This window comes from Brienomyrus brachyistius, chromosome 16, assembly GCF_023856365.1.
Source record: "Brienomyrus brachyistius isolate T26 chromosome 16, BBRACH_0.4, whole genome shotgun sequence".
Lineage (NCBI taxonomy): Eukaryota > Metazoa > Chordata > Actinopteri > Osteoglossiformes > Mormyridae > Brienomyrus > Brienomyrus brachyistius.
This window is the reverse complement of record NC_064548.1, coordinates 17965442-17981798: the sequence shown is the minus strand read 5'-3', so window position 1 is coordinate 17981798 and position 16357 is coordinate 17965442. Positions and strand designations below refer to the sequence as shown.

The following is a 16357-nucleotide window of genomic DNA, read 5'->3' as shown; positions in this document are numbered from 1 at the left end:
CAAACGAAGAACTGAGGAGGCGTACTAAGTAGGTCTGCTCTCTTCGGTATGTATTTTCAAATATGTATTTTCTTACATATTTGAAAGTGCAAACAGTAAATGAAAATTTGAAAAAAAATAAAATAAATAAATAAATAAATAAAATCCCGCCCGCCCGACCCACCCCCTCCAAAAAAAAGGGACGAGAACCAATTTTTTTTTTTAAGTGGCCTTACCGGGAGATACGCGAGATTGCATTGTCACAGACAGGTAACACGTGTGAGGTTGGTTGCCCAGACAAACATGTGCGGTATACCAAAGCCAAGACATTCAATATTTAAGATATAGCATGCACTTACACTAAAAAATATTATGTAACAATATTGTTTATACTGTAGCGCCGGCGGCACCTGCATGTCTCGTGAGCGCGTGCAAATAGCCCCTGTATGTATTTATTAGCGTAGGTCAGGGGTGTCCAGTTTTATCCGCAAAAGGCCAGTGTGTATGTGGGTTTTTGTTGCAACTCCTTAATTGGGTTACTAATTAGAAGACTGATGAGTCCTTACAGCTGACCTAGAGGTTATCCCCAAAACCTGCATACACACCTGCCCTTTGCGGAAAAGATCGGACACCTCTGCAGTAGGTACTTTTTGTGCTGTGTATCTGGTTGTTATGTGTGCCGTTAACTGTGGTTGTACTCGGCCCCTGCCTGATCCTCGTGTGTCTTAGCCATTGTGTAATTATGAGCTGTGTATGTGTCTTACCCTGCTCAGTGTAACGTCCCCGTATTTCCCTGCAATTAGCTGCTTCTGTGTTGTTGCTTGTTGTGCAGTTCTGGGAAGAAATAAGATGAAGAACAACTTCATGTTAAACTGTGTCTCCTTGTCTTCATTTGCCACTGCTGCAATGCCTCAGTCTGCCTGGCACCACAATGGCGTCAGACGTGGGATGCTAGAAGCAGCCTGGCGGACCTTGAGGCAGAGGTGAGGCGGCAGTTCCGGTGAGAAAGCTGTACCGGGTGCGAAGCTCATTTGTTGATATTTCAGGAGGAGAGGACATCGGGCATGTAGGATATTAGATGATAATGGTTGCCCCTCCCATTCAGTTCCTGGCTGCAAGCACACCCCGTGAAGGTGTGAAGAGCGGTACATCAGTCGTGCCTGAAATACACCATCTACTGGTGTAGTACATAGCCTACATGTGCAGTGACTTCCCATATGCCGCAAAAGGTACCTCTAAATCACAATGAAAGAGTTGGGTTGGGTTGCATAAACAGTGTGTTTTCTAGCTTTGCAGAAATGATTGTGTTCACTGTTGCAAAAATAATGTGGATAATTATTACTGAAACAAAAAAGATCAAACTTGAGCGTTTATTATGGTTATATCTTGCAACGAATATAAAACTTATTTGCTGTTATTTTTTGCATTCTTGCTCATACTGTTATGTAGGCCCACTTATTTTGCTGTAAAATTTCATTTTTCTGTAATAAATAATGGACTGAGGAATGTGTGGCAATTAAATGGATTTTCACTAGGTGGCGCATTTTATCTGATCTGTAGGTACCATGAAAGTGCTGGAGACTGATGTTAATAAAGGGATCCAACTGCAGGTGTTTTGTCCTGTTGTTTCAGCAGGCAGGAAAATTCTGTAAAACAATATGTTGCATTTTTCTGTTATAAAAGCCATTAACATTATAAATAGGGGGCCCTATATAGCAGGTTAAAATATGCATATAATATAAAACAGTATCTTAGTAACTGAAGGAATAGTGTCAAATCATTTTTCAAAAAAGGGAAACTATCTGTAAAAAAAATGGTTTTAATTATATGAGAAATATTTAACTGGCAGTTAACCATTGCATGTACTCATGCATATAATGTAATATACAATGTTGATTCAGTGTTACAGTAGAACACTTGTCATGGCCGTGACAGAGAGTAAGAGTATGTGGCTACAGAAGATCTAGTGTAATACAGAATGTTGTCACTGGATGGTAAAGAGTGTAAAAATGCATGTACTGTTCAATTTGTAACAGAAGTGCTGAAATGAGGAATTATTCAATGGTTTTCTGAGAGACTAACATGGTGTAAACTGAAAGATACTTTTGGCTATTTAATAATCTATGGAAATTTGATAACATGTTTTACCTATTTAAAAGCTGAAGGTTTCAACGTGAAACCAGGAATGTAAACAAGGAACTGTGTTCAGTTACATATTAAGATACAATTCGGGTGACTTGAAATCACAATGAAGTAGTTGGGATGAAGAGGAAACGTAAGAGTGTGTTTTCCAGCTTTGCAGAAATAAGTACGTACACTGTTGTAAAAATAATGCGGATCATTATTACTGAAACAAAGCAAGATCAAATTTGAGTGTTTACTTGTATTACCCTTGCAATAATGGTTATATCTTGCAACGAATATAAAACTGCCTGATGGTTACTAGGCAACAATTTGTTTCATGCATATATATCAACTATAGGAAAATAAATCTGTTTTAAACAGCGTGTATGTGGGCGGTGATTCTGTATGTAGGTTTGTCTGGTCTACAAGTGGCTGGTGTGTGTGTGTGTGTGTGTGTGTGTGTGTGTGTGTGTGTGTGTGTGTGTGTGTGTGAGTTTTTATATGTATGCGGACTGAAGTTCACTATTACAGTCCCTGAGTGGGTAAACACAGGGTGCTGTCAGATTGACATACTTTCAAACACACCCCCTCTGCAGTTGGTCTTGCCTCTGCCACTCATGACTATCTGCAGGGAGCCAATATCCATGTATAAAACGTGATCTGAATATGTTCATTTCAGATCTCAATGTCACACTAGGATTGGTGATTCCATTTGCGGAAGAAGTGATATCCTGAATTTTTTCCTCCTGTTTTCCAATAATCACTTGGGAACACTACATGAGTTTGCATTTGAGTCAGAATGGGGGTTTCCTGGTAGGAGTCCCCTGCTTTTTCAATGTAATACTCACCATCTCTGTGTCACTGCAGTAAAGGGCTTGCTGTTTTTTAGCGGTTGGTCAGATTTCCAGTCCAGAGGGGAGAATCTGAAACACCATTTTAATATAGGGTTTTATTTTGCTTTAGCGAAAAATTCTGTGGATTCAGTTACAGAAACTAAATAGTCCCTCTAAACAATAGGATATGCAGAACATTTTAGTTGCTCTTAAATATTCTATTTTTATCATTCTCCATACACCAATTATCTCTAAAAGTGGCCTCTACTGGTAGTGATATGTATTTATAGGCAATATTCCATACACATGGACTCATACCCATCACATTAGTACACACTAAGCACTTTTCCACCAAAGATCAGGAACCAAGGTTCCCGGGGTCTTATCGACCATGTGTACAAACAGCTTTGTGCATAAACCGTGTATTCGCACATTTTTACGCTTAGAGTGACATTTATCAATTTCTTCCTGTGTGTAGAAATGGGCATATATTTTTACAAGCATTCCCGACCATTCATGTGCACAAACTCCCGAGCAGCAGAAAAGCATAGCTGAGGCAAACCAATCCACATATAGGATACACGCAAAATCCCACTTAATTATCAACCTTGATAGATTGACAGATACAATGATCTAGTTACACAAATGTCTTGGTATGCATATCAAGATATTTCGGACAATTCTATTCACTTCGGGAAAGGCCCTTTTCTCTTCCAGAATGAATGTGCCGCAGTACACTGAGTAAGGTCCATAAAGACATTATTTGGTGAGTTTGGTGTGGAAGAACTTGATTGGACCGCACAGAGCCCTGACCTCAACTCCATCAAACACCTTTGGGAATGGACATTCTGAGCCAGGCCTTCATGTCCAACATCAGTGCCTGACCTCAAAAATGTTCTTCTGGACGAATGGGCAAAAATTCCCATAGAGATGCTCCATCAACTTGTGGAAGGCCTTCCTAGAAGAGTGGCAGCAGTTATAGCTGCAAAGGGGGGACCAACTCCATTTGGATGCCTATGGATGTAGAATGGGACGTCATAAAAGTTCCTGTAGATGTAATGGCCAGATGTCCCAATACTTTTGTCCTTATAGTGTATGTTGGTTGTCGATCGAATTGTCCAGTGCAGAAATATGGAGATGCAAGCATTTAACAAGGTATTCATTAATGCATTTAATGTGACTGAGATACAAAAATAATTCTATCTGTTCGATCTTTGCACCACTACTTCTCTTTCCCTCACACTTCCGTGTCACTTCCAAATTATTGCTGGTGCTTGTGGTCTACCAATCAGCAAACTTAATCTGTCTAAGCCCCACTCAGTGGTTATTGGTTGAATGGAAACTACTTACTCTGGCGTAGGGACAGCAAAAAAGGTCCAGGAACTACCCAGAGGACCTACAATCTGGCCTGCAGTGTGAAATGCAACAGAAGTTGCTGCTTACTGAAAAAGGATCTGGGCCCTGAAAAAGGTTCATGCAGTGGGAAAGTGGCTACTGTCAGGAGATTAATCCCCAAAACCATGAAGATAGTATTCTGGGCTGCAAACTGTACCTGCCCCCTGAAAATGAGTCTGCTCTTTTTACACGTCGTTGTCATGGAGATTCGCTACCCCCGCATTGTCTTTCATGTCTGAAAGCAATGTGTGACAGGCCTGTGAATGTGGCCTTTTTCCTCCCCGCAGTGCACTTACAGGGCCATTACCATCCCTGTGTGCCCAAGTGGTCTCCCGAATGTTTCAGCACATAGACAGTCCCCACAGCAGACACGACACTCACCTATTTTAATAACGGAGTAGCATCTGACATCTGAGAATGTTATGGATGGAAATTTACAAAACCCATCCAGTCCTCCAACTCCTCGTGCTCCTTCCCTTCCTCTCATTCAGGTCCTCAGCAAGATGCTTAATCCATGGGTAACAAAGAACTCCCACCTGTACAAATGCCCTGTTATCTCCCATCTATAATGCAGAAAGTACCAAGTCTTATAAAGACATCTCTTATAAGTTCATACCACTTCATACTGGCTCACCATCTAAAATTTTAGCCAGTGCGCCATTTTTGTGTCCTTTTTTTCCATGATTTGATATATTTTACTAAGTCACCCCAATGGATCTGTGCAGTTATTTCAAATTACTCTTTGTTCTTTCGTGTTTGCTATATTGCTTTTGTTTTATAATTTTGTAAATTTTTTGTAATGAAAACCAAAGAAAAGCTGAGAAGAAAGCTGGGGGACAAGTCGTGCAGCTAAGTAGCAATCAGCTTCAGGGACCTTTAATAAGCGCCACCCTTTCAGGCAGGACACATGAGGTTTAACGGAGGTATGGAGTGAACTGCACTCCTATTCAAGGGGTAGAGATCAGACCTGAATCCAATGTTACTGTACATACAGTCAGAACTATCAAGCTCCTTTAGTTTATTGCTGAGTGTAGAGTAAGCACCATTGATTAAGTGTAGACACGGTTTGTACAGCTTCCCAAAACATTATCTACAATGATTAGTCAACTGATGAGCAACTCTTTCGTGCCACAACACCCGACCAAGGAAAAGGAAAAACTATTTCAGTAGCATGTTAAACATCTGGCAAGTCATTTTGTGTCATTGCTGGTAAATTTAACATTGTCATCCTGTTTAAATTACTTATAATCATTTTCACAAATCGACTATGTGGATGGCAGCAGAGCGGTTTGTGTAGATTAGGATCAGACAATCCTACAGAATCCACTTTAATACTACCACACAAAACTGAGTCTTAAGGTTGCTAAGCAACAATGACTCCCTAGTTCTTAAGCATTATAAAACAACCCAGTATTACCAGACATTTGCAACCAAACTTGGATTTAGACTATAAGTTATTAAACTTAGCCAGAAAATGGTAATTTTTTGCTTTAAAAAAAAGATTTACGTTTTTCACAGTATCTATTTTGTGACCTTAGTCGCCCACTTTAAAAATCAGGAACCATAATAGCCTGGCGACATTAAAAAAAATGAGAATGTAAGTACTTCGGGGTGTAGTTATGGTACGGGAAATACAGCTGCAGTTTACGGCGTCCCAAAGATGGTAATTCATTTTTCACGAGCTTGTAGAAACTGGACAGTTGGATAGCTCCGCCATTTCAAAGCTTTACAATATTGGCAGCTCCGATTAGAATTTGCACAACGAAACTAAAGCTTAGTAAAACAACTTTAATTCATAGTTAATTAAAAGCAAAACTTCGACAGTTGTGTTTATGGCTTCGCTGAAGTGAGGACTTGCAGAGCAGCGCGGATCTCCTGCCGGGTGATGGCGCCCCGCTTGTTGTACTTGGAGAGCCGGGCCGCCTCGGACATCACCCGCACCACACTTTCCACAGAGATGGATCTTGGCAGGGTGATTAACTTGCTCACCGCAGAGTCTCCCTGAAATTCAAGGGATACGGAAATCGGGGTTGCCAGTTTTGGTCAGTCTGCACACGCATTTACATGTATGTAATAGTTTTATTACCTTGTAAATAGTCTAGAGTTTGCAAACTACCCCTGCTCTTTATTTACCTAATTTTAGGTTTATAATGGAATAATACATATTTGAGTCTGAAAGCGTGAGTGACACGCCAAACGTGTGAGAGCTGGCAACCCTGGGCAATAAGACACTGGAAACTCGCCACCGGAATTTCAGATCAAACCTCTTTCTGAAGCCTATAAATATAGGTGGAATACGCCTTAGCAGTCTTCTTAACATTCCTGTGCGGCTTCTTCGAGCTCCTCGTCTTCAATCCACAGGTCTTCATTACTACTGAAGAGTTTAAGATAAGAAATTTTAGAAACCGTCCTCACTATACCCCGACCGCGAGATTTTCTCACTTACCAAAAAAGGCTGTTTTCCACAGAAGGAACAATGCATTCACTAACTACAGCCTACCCCTGAACAACTTATTTTTATACTTAATAGACCCGTTTAACAGCTCCAGGTGTTATACGGGTGTTTGAAAGGCGATTAAACGATGGAGCGCTGTTTCCCGTAGCAACAAATTTTTTAATTTATGTAAATTGCAAAGCCCACGTTCCCCCGCAAACCACGGAAAAACGGACTAAATTTATTAAAGCTTATGCAGATCTAAGATATTGTGATAAGATCCCCACAAAGCACGCTCTCCTATTTAAATATGCGCTGTATAAATTAAGTACTTTTTCCCCAAACAAAAGATTAAACATTACGTATGATGTGGTAAATATAACGCATGCGCAATATGGTCAAACAGGTAAAGCTTAATTGTGCTCTATTTGTCACAGTATTTTTACATGTGTACAGTAGTACCTAGTTTAAAATTCTTGTAATCTAATACTTGCATATTTAGATATAGTAAAGCATTCTGAACATTGTTAATTTGAGACTTCAAAGAAGAGTCATTGTATTTTCCGGGCTAACTGTGATCCTATACTGGATAAGCAGTTATAGAATGTGGATAGGTGCATGTTTTGTACCTTAAATGTAGTCCATGTCTGAGGTAATGATGTGACTAAAAAAGCAGGCCCTCATCATTTCCACCATTTACAGTTGAAATGTAATTTGCGTCTCCTCCAACATAGTGCAGCTTGCAGCCAGAGGCCTCATCAGGTGACAAATAGCTCAGCGGGAGCGTTGGCTCTGCACCCCCCGCCCCTGCTCTGCACTTTAGCCTTTGTGAAGTGTGTGGGTGTTTTTCCACAATGCTGCTTCGTGGAAGTTCAGTGTCAGAGGGGGATTGATGCGTGTTACTGATGAGTTGTTCACTGGTGCCCTAGTAACAAGTCGAGCGGCTCTTGAATGGGAGGAAAATGTTTAGAAACAGACAGTGGGGGTTGGAACTTTGTCTGGACAGTATATGCACTGAACAAGGTTTAATCCTGGTTCATATCAGTAGCTTAATTAATTTTGTCTTTTCAGTTTGTCATGGAAGCGGCAATGTGAGTAAAAATGAAGCTTAGAATTTACCATATTTAAGGTTTTGAATGAAAGAAAAAGATATATTCTGGCTTAGCAATAACCGAAAGTCAATGTTCTAGTATAGGGGTCCCTAACTAGGGCCCCCTAGGGGCCAAATTCTACCAGTAACATAAATCCATTGGGTATAATAAAATTTTTCATTCAGGGGGAATTGATTGTGTGATCTGGATTCAACTGTACCCGCCTCCATCAGCTGGTGACCACTGTTCTGCAGTATATAAAATGAACGATACTGTCTGCCAGACTGTAACTAGTAGAGCAGAACAGCATTGATTTTTGTGTAATTGGAGGGACGCCTTTATGGAAACTTCTGGACCTGTGGGTGTGTTACAGGACTGAACGGCCCAGATCTGAGTGATAGATGTATCCAGGTGCCCGGATAAATGCAATGGGAGTGACTAAGAAGCGAGAAAAGGGCAAAGGACAGACCATTACAATCCTGCCGATCACACTAATCCAGTACGGCACTGCAGGCTGGTTTGTGGCGTTTCAAAGTAAATAAAGATGGTGTTCAAGGGGTGGAACTTTTTCCTATCCATTCTGCTCTTGTCTGAAGGTATGTACCCTTACATCATGACAGATGTATATCTTGCTATAATTTGAATATATTAAAAACATATTTAATTTATTTTTGATATGCTAGTTTTGACCGCCAATTAACTGTGTAATTAGTATGCAGATAACATTAACTGAGACCACTGGAAAATATGTAACGTCTACATTAACCAGGAAAATGGCGTAATTATCTGAAACTTGTCGCATATTTACCATGAGGGAGGATTTTTTTTTTTTATTTAATCCTAGATATATTTAAATGTGTTAAACTACGGATTTGTGAAGAAGGATTTGGGACATTATCCTTAGATAACTTTAGATGGTATGCATCATTTCTGCTTCCAGGTCTGCCTTGGATCTCTGTAACTGAGAGGAAGCAGTGTAATACTCACCTGTCGTTGTTTTTTAACCATAACACTATGACAGTGCAGTGGGCCTCTTCCACTGGATTATATTGGTGAATTGTGTCCCTTACGCTGATCAAGCTGCATTTTATCTCCTCTTTCTGCTGCTCTGGCTGTGCGAGCAGTGCTTTTCAGTGTGCATACACAGGAGGTAGGTGTTACTATGGCTGGGACCACTAAGATAGTGTTTCCCAACCTGGTCCTTTGGGGGGGGGGGGGCAAAAATGTAGAGTGTCTGACAGAGAGCCGGGAGGAAGCAAAAACATGGACTGAAACACTGCAGTAAGATATACAGTGATGGTGGCGTGGCTGCGGAAGGGGAGGGATAGGATCCAGACTGGAAAGTGACCACTCATCTCCTTACGTGTCACAGGAGGACGATGAGGCAAAGCCATCGGTTGAGACATGGACTGGGAAACCCTGCAGAGATGCCTGCGAGATGAGCTCCACCACAGAGTTTCCTGCCTTTACCGTTCCATCCAACACCCACCCTATCTTCAGCTCACCCCAGAGCAGCCTGTTTGACTGCATGCCAGGTGAGGATCACATCAACTGGTTGCATCATCCATGATTGCAGTGCCAAGCTCCCACTGACCTCCGACTATCCCTTTGTTCTTCTAGATGAGTTCAGCTGGATTATCTACACAATTGTGCTGTAAGGGTGGGTTCATGTTCTAGTGTTAACATATTTATTCTAATATCGTTATGCTCAGTTTCCTGTTTGCAAACTCATATATTCGGAGATGCAGTTAAAACTGGGCAACTGCCAGTGCCAAATTTAGACATTTTAATTTCAGCCCGATTTTTGAGGCACCCAGAACAGTATTTAGACAGCAGGTACAATTACAATTGAGTGATCAGTGACATACTTCAGCCAAAATGTTTCAGTGTTTTAATCTTAGCATTTAAGCAAGAATAATATGTTCATTCAAGTCTGACTGGGAGAGAACTGTTCTTGCCATGCACTGGGATAGGTTGCAGTAAGAAATCAGTGTAATGGAAAATGGAGATGGATTAATTCTGTCATATCATATCTACAAGTCTTTGGGCTACCCTTCCGGAAGTTATGAATGAATGATTGAATGAATGAATGAATTTTTCATTGCACAGGGTACAATGAAATTGGAAGACTATCCTTGTCAGTGCAAGAAAGAAAGAAAGGAAAAGGAAAGATACAAAATACAGAAAAATAAGATGAATAAGATATAAAATAAGCAGAATATAAACAGAAAAAAACAGACACATAATCCATCCATCCATCCGTTTTAGAACCGCTTATCCTACTGCATCGCGAGGGATCCAGAGTCAATCCCGGAAGGCATAAGCATAATATAAATAACTAAACAGAATGTAAAAATAAATTTAAAAAATGACAAAAAAAATAGGTGTTTAAATCATATGTGGTCAGGGACAAAGGGACCTAGTCATTGATTATCTGGCAAACAGCTTGATCATCGGACTGACTGATTTGCCTCAGCTGAACAGTGTGGGACAGCATTCTGCTTATTAATTAGGTATTCTACAGCAACCCATGGGTTGCGACCCAAATTTGGCTCACAGCAAATTCATAAATTGCAGAGTGTACTGTGTGCTTGATCATAGTGTTAATTTAAACCTATTCTTGATATACGACTGAGCTGGCATGGTAAAGATTGGGTTGTGGTGCAAAAGAGGTTGAGAACCACTGCGCTATAGTATGACTCTCCTGTTGCCTTAAAACAATGGCTACCAGTTTACAGACCTGCTGGACACTGACAAGGTTTGAAGTGGAAACCGTAAGACTTCCAAAATGAGCTTGCAAGGAAATAATCCCGTTACTTGACTAATAGAGTGTACCACAGATTACTAACCTTAAATTATCCAGAATGACCACAGTGCTAAGTCTCATTTGAGTATTATGACTCCCTGTGATCTGATCTTCTGGCTCTTGCTACTGGGTTGCTTAGCTGGTTTAGCAGTCGTTGGCCTGAGGTTAGCATTTGGATATGGCCATCTGTCAGCCTCAAGTATGAATGGACACCCGTTTCTCAACATAGAGAATTAGTGGGAAAGCTTTGCAGGTTAGAAATGGAAGCGTCTCCACTGACAACATAGCTGCCAATAAGACAGGGATTGACAGGTTGCCGATTGTCCAGAGGGAGAGCTCAGCATTTGCCTTTTAGCCCACCCCTGAGCAGTTGTTACTTCCATCATGATAATTAACATAGACCACCCTGCTCTGATGCACTACTGCAGCCGGTCGCCCACTGCTGAACACACCGTGTCTTTGTGATTGAGCTCTGAGTTCAGTGTTATTCACTTTTAACCTCTTTGTATGAAAAACCAACATGGGAACAAACTAATGTAATTGCAGTAGAAATAAAATGTGTTTCTCTTGCACCACCCAGGTAAAAGGAAATCAGTATAATTCAGAAATCAGGTGTCCTTTCTTCTACAGGAGTTCTGGTAGAACATCCACAGCTGTGGCCAGTCATTACCAGGACACAGGACAGAGAGGAGATTCAAATATCATTACCCTAAATCCTAAATAACAAAGCAACATTTTAAATAGATGACCCTGTTTGAAGTACTTGCTGAAAGATTTCCCTTTATCTTTCCATTATTCAGAGTTTTAGTCATCTTTACAACTTTTTTTTTATCATCTTGCAAGTCCCATATATTCATTTTTTTCTTAAAGTAGGTGATGGAAGACTTGCCTATTTGTAGAAGCCTTATTTTGGTCACACTTTACTTTAGGGAGCACAAATAGTGTTGTTTTATGCTATTGCTTATGTGCAAATTAACCGCTAACAGTGTTAATTACAAATCATGTTTGTTTATCATTAATGAATCATGATGTAACTTTTATCCCAAGCAGTTACTATATTTGTTGCTATATCCGTTAATTCGGCAAATCTTAGTGAACTACAGACGGAACTACTAAGGGAACAAGTGATGAATAATACAAGTGAAATACTGATCTCAGGTTTGTTCATTGTTAATGAATCATGACACATCTTTCGTCTTAAGTAGTGATTATATTTGTTCATGATTTGTAATTCAGTAGTAATTGAGTCACTACTAAGTCTTTGTGTCTCCTCAAAATTTTTACCATTATTTTCACATTTGGAAAGGCTTTACTGCCATTTTGAAAGTGCTGGAACTCTGAGTCTGAGTTGTGAGTGTACAGATTGGTATGGTCTCTGTCTATAGAGTGCCCTTATCACAAACCACTGGGCTTTGAGGCTGGATCTGTGACGTCTGACCAGATCAGCTGCTCCAATGAGGATCAGTACACTGGATGGTACTCCTCCTGGCTGCCCTGCAAGGCGCGTCTCAACAACCAAGGCTTCGGGTGGGCGCCCTGACCTCTGCTCCACAACACAGCACTGACATGCAGTAGATGAAGATAAAGAAAAGACTGAGAGTTGCCCTCATCCAGTGACATTACCACATAGGCCAGAACATAATCTTCTGCAGAGATCTGTTGAGAAGTCGATCTCATTATGGTGTAATCCACTTATGGTAAAATGTCCCCTTTTGGTCTACAGGTGTGCCTGGCTCTCCAAGTTCCAGGACAGCAGTCAGTGGCTGCAGATTGACCTGAAAGAGGTGAATGTGGTGTCGGGCATCCTGACCCAGGGCCGCTGTGATGCAGACGAGTGGGTGACCAAGTACAGCATCCAGTACTGCAGCGACAAGAACCTGAACTGGATCTACTACAAGGACCAGACAGGAAACAACAGGGTGAGACTCGTAAAGGAGCTGAAGAAGCCTGGGTGGATATTATTGGGGTTTATGTGCACATTCTGAAAATTAGCTTTGTTTAAAATCTCTTCGTTAAATTTATTGCATTTTACATTTACGTTCATTTTTATTACGCAGACACTTTTGTCTAAAGTGACGTACAAATGAGGCCAATAGCACATTTCAAACATATGTGCAGTCGAGGAGTCGACTAAGCATTAGTGTGGCTAGACTGAGCTTCCAGTGAATTCCCAGGTACAAGTGTAAGCAGGATTGGAGCAGGAGCTGCACGACAACTTCTAACAAAGCAAGAGCCTAATAAAACTGTTCAATGAGCAGAAGTGCAACATCAAGAACATTCAGGGAAGATTTATAAATTCATTAATTTAATTATTCTTCCCTGCGCACATTTTAATCCTGGTATGCAATTATATACCACATTCGCCTGCACACAGGTGATTTTCCCTTTGCATTGAGATGTTTTAATGTCATTATTCTTGGATGTTTCCGTTTTACAACTGAAGACCAGCAGTTGACTCCCTTGCGCTTTTATTGCCATGGCAGGTATTTTACGGGAATTCGGACCGGTCGTCTTCTGTCCAGAATCTGCTGCGGCCGCCCATCGTGGCACGCTACGTCAGGCTGCTGCCCCTGGGCTGGCACACACGCATCGCCTTGCGCATGGAGCTGCTCCTGTGCATGAACAAGTGTGGCTGAGACTCCGCCCACCCTCCAAAACCCCTCCTTCCTTCGCTGAAGCCGCATGCTTGCTGAAGTGGAATGCGCGAGCCCATAGGAGAGATAAACAGCACCCTGTAACAATGCCCTAATTCTTTTCCAAATTACTTTTCTTGTTGAATAGTTGAAAGAAAACCATTTTGGTAATTAGGAAACAATGTGGTCCACTGAGATTGTCATTATGCTCTTTATAAAGAAAGGGATTTTCTTCACAGTGATGAAAGAAGCAAAAATGGAAGTAAACTGATCCCAGGAGGTTGACATGGTGATAAGATAATAGTTTTTTGTTGCATTACATAAAACTCTGCTGTATTATGTGCCAGTGGTGCAAAGCCCATCCCGTGTCCCTCTCTGCAGTCAGCCAGTGTTTCTGCTTGCTTAGAAGTTTGCACTGTATCCTTAGGTTTGCTAAAATAAAAAAAAAGAAATTCTCAGTTGAAACATCCCTGTTTAAATTTTAACAGTCGAATTCCGAATAACTAGTTATAAGGATCCAACATTTTTGCTGCAACATTAAATACACTTATAATGGTGGCACCTATAAGAGAAACACACAGCAGTGTAGTTTCTGAGTTGAGAAACCTGTATTTTTAATAAAGACATGTTCTGCAAGGTCAAAAAATATACAATGTGCTTAGTAAAAATGGACCATTTTCATGCCAGTATTTTAACACTGAAATTATTTACATCGACAAAGGACATACTGACACGACACCTGCTTAAACAGTAGCATGGAGGAAAACAACAGACAAGCACAGCAAAACAAAAGGCTGAAAGCTTTGCTCATCAGTGCGACCAGCCGGGATACAGTCGATGGACAGGTATGTGCGGGATTCAGACACGATATTTAGGAGGAAAGCGGCTAAGTTCTGTGGCTATATCTGAGTAACATTTCCTCTGCATAGCACAAAGAACATGGAGAAACAGAATCTCAGTCCTTTGTTTATACATGGCACTTTGATCCAGATACTGTGTAGTTCCTGTGTCGGTGCGTCACATTCCAGCAGGTTCCATTACAGCATCCTGTTCACCCACAGCACATACTGTACACAAGCAGGTTCGACCCTGAGCACAATAGATAGGCCTTCAAAGATCCTTAGTGGTTCTGAGTGCTGAATCAACCTTATAAAAAACGACACAAAGGCATTAGTCTAATCAAAATTCTGGATCAGTGAAAAAAGCTCGTATTGTAGCCTACAGTAAACTATAAACCACATATACGAAATATCAGGCAGATAAATTACACATTTCTTTTACAATGACACTCATGTGAACATATTTCCCATGATGCACACCAACAGACTAATCCTAGTGATTATATTTCCCATGATGCACACCAACAGACTAATCCTAGTGATCATATTTCCCATGATGCACACCAACAGACTAATCCTAGTGATCATATTTCCCATGATGCACACCAACAGACTAATCGTAGGCTTATTGTCATTGTCAGCATCACTTATTTAGAGCATAAATGTGCAAATAAAGAGAAACAGGAATCAAATTGTGACATAAAGGGGGCTTTTATTAAGTTATAGTTACTGTACCTAAGTAATCGATCTGGGAGTGGTCTCCATACTTCTATAACAGGTTTAAACACATACAGCTACCTACATTAAGAACTGATTTACTCTGTTGACACATACTGTCTTGTCTCATTGCCCATTGTCTTGTTTAATTTTTAAAATATTGTTAGCAGTATGGTTCATATCTGTTACCTTTGCAAAGATTTTAGTTTACTTAAAAAGCCTTGCAATGTTTACAATATCCCAAAATCGCCTATCTTTCTTCAGTGAGATTTGTATATAACATAGATATTATAAAATATAGGCAATCAGATATTTTGTTTTAATTTTTTGGTATGTCACACTCAAAGTGTTATAATGGTACATAATCACAGAATCACGATGCATGTGAACTAATTAAGTAGAAGACACCAGAGACCGGAATCCCTTTGACAGGAGGGAAAAAGAAGAGCACCCTAAATGAAAGTAAGCCAAATCACCAAGGGAACCACAAAGAGAGAGGAAGGTGCAGTGCGGCACTGCGCAAAGTATCCCTGAAATCTGACATTATTATTGACGGCTAGTTACCCTGAATCAAGCCATTGCCATCCACCCGGGAGAATGTTGTGAAAGTACACAAAGTGAACGATGGTGTGCTACTTCAAGAGGAACTTTCAGCGAGGGCAAGGGTGTCCGAACGGTCTAACACAGCGGTCCGCACACAAAGTCGAAGGCTGACACCGCAAACGCAAAAAGCTGCGGCCGAAATGACCACGGGCAGCTCTGACGAGACATGGGACGGCGTCCACACAGAATACAAAGAAACGGCATTTAAACTGGCAATAAATGGGAAAAAAAAGAGAAATAAATAAAAGCTAAAAATAACAACAGCCCCTTATAAGACAAGAACCTTTCAGATTTCATCAGCGTTCTGACTCTACAAGGTCAATTTGTCACTCCTCAAATGTCCTCAAGCGTTGTGTATTTGTCTTGTACAACACAAGCAGGAGAATTAGAATTAGGAAATATTATATTTGGATAAACACAGCAGTTCAACTGGGCTCCATTTTGGCGGCCATCTTAACTGAAATGTTTCTGTATTGAGTTAAGGCAAGGAAGGAGCAATTGGCCTGTTTGCTGCTGAAGCATTGGACGTGGACCTGTCAGTAACGGAAGCAAGGTGGGATCAGAGGCCGTATGGAAATGGTCACACAGCAACCGTGAGACCACAAAAATGTAGCTGCATTGGTTAAAATTGTAAATTATACCTTCATCATCACAATGTCAGAGACAGCCTAAGCTGCCGGTTATAGCTTTACGAGAAGTACAAATGTAGAAAGAATTATTTCCCCTTGACATTCGTGCTTCATCTGATTTTAGTTTGGAGAATGAATCTAGGACTAAAAAAAGCATTAGCTAATGCTTAGCATTTCGGTTATTACCTGAGAGATGTTAAACACTGTGGAAAATAGCAGGGAGTTTCGGAAATGTGTATAAAACAACATCTTATCAGACATTATGTCCATCGGT

At 40.7% G+C, this 16357-nt stretch overlaps 1 protein-coding gene and 1 long non-coding RNA gene across 5 annotated transcripts; one reads left to right on the top strand and one right to left on the bottom strand.

Annotated features, from left to right (window-relative positions):
• Positions 1–6105: 6105 nt before the first annotated feature.
• Positions 6106–6932, bottom strand: LOC125710144 (uncharacterized). Its single transcript, XR_007382926.1, has 3 exons — positions 6778–6932; positions 6596–6705; positions 6106–6332 (listed from the first exon to the last, which is right to left on the bottom strand). It is a non-coding gene; the product is annotated as an uncharacterized LOC125710144 (long non-coding RNA).
• Positions 6933–8297: 1365 nt separating this feature from the next.
• Positions 8298–13337, top strand: rs1a (retinoschisin 1a). 4 transcript variants are annotated; one of them, XM_048979480.1, is made up of 5 exons: positions 8298–8452; positions 9229–9391; positions 12048–12189; positions 12386–12581; positions 13146–13330. In XM_048979480.1, the coding sequence occupies exons 2-5, from the start codon at positions 9295–9297 to the stop codon at positions 13296–13298; spliced, it is 588 nt and encodes a 195-aa protein (XP_048835437.1). In that variant the 5' UTR covers positions 8298–8452; positions 9229–9294; the 3' UTR covers positions 13299–13330. The 4 variants fall into 4 exon arrangements, with proteins under 4 accessions (XP_048835437.1, XP_048835440.1, XP_048835436.1 ...); XM_048979483.1 differs by lacking the exon at positions 8298–8452 and adding an exon at positions 9477–9516 and having other exon boundaries at positions 9080–9391; positions 13146–13337; XM_048979482.1 differs by lacking the exon at positions 8298–8452 and adding an exon at positions 9089–9137.
• Positions 13338–16357: the final 3020 nt, after the last annotated feature.

Bases quoted from the DNA above. Each gene is read 5' to 3' on its own strand.
- rs1a (XM_048979480.1), top strand. From the start codon at position 9,295: ATGAGCTCCACCACAGAGTTTCCTGCCTTTACCGTTCCATCCAACACC. The intron at 12,190-12,385 runs GTGGGCGCCCTG...TTTGGTCTACAG, and splicing joins CTCAACAACCAAGGCTTCGG to GTGTGCCTGGCTCTCCAAGT. The intron at 12,582-13,145 runs GTGAGACTCGTA...TTGCCATGGCAG, and splicing joins ACCAGACAGGAAACAACAGG to GTATTTTACGGGAATTCGGA.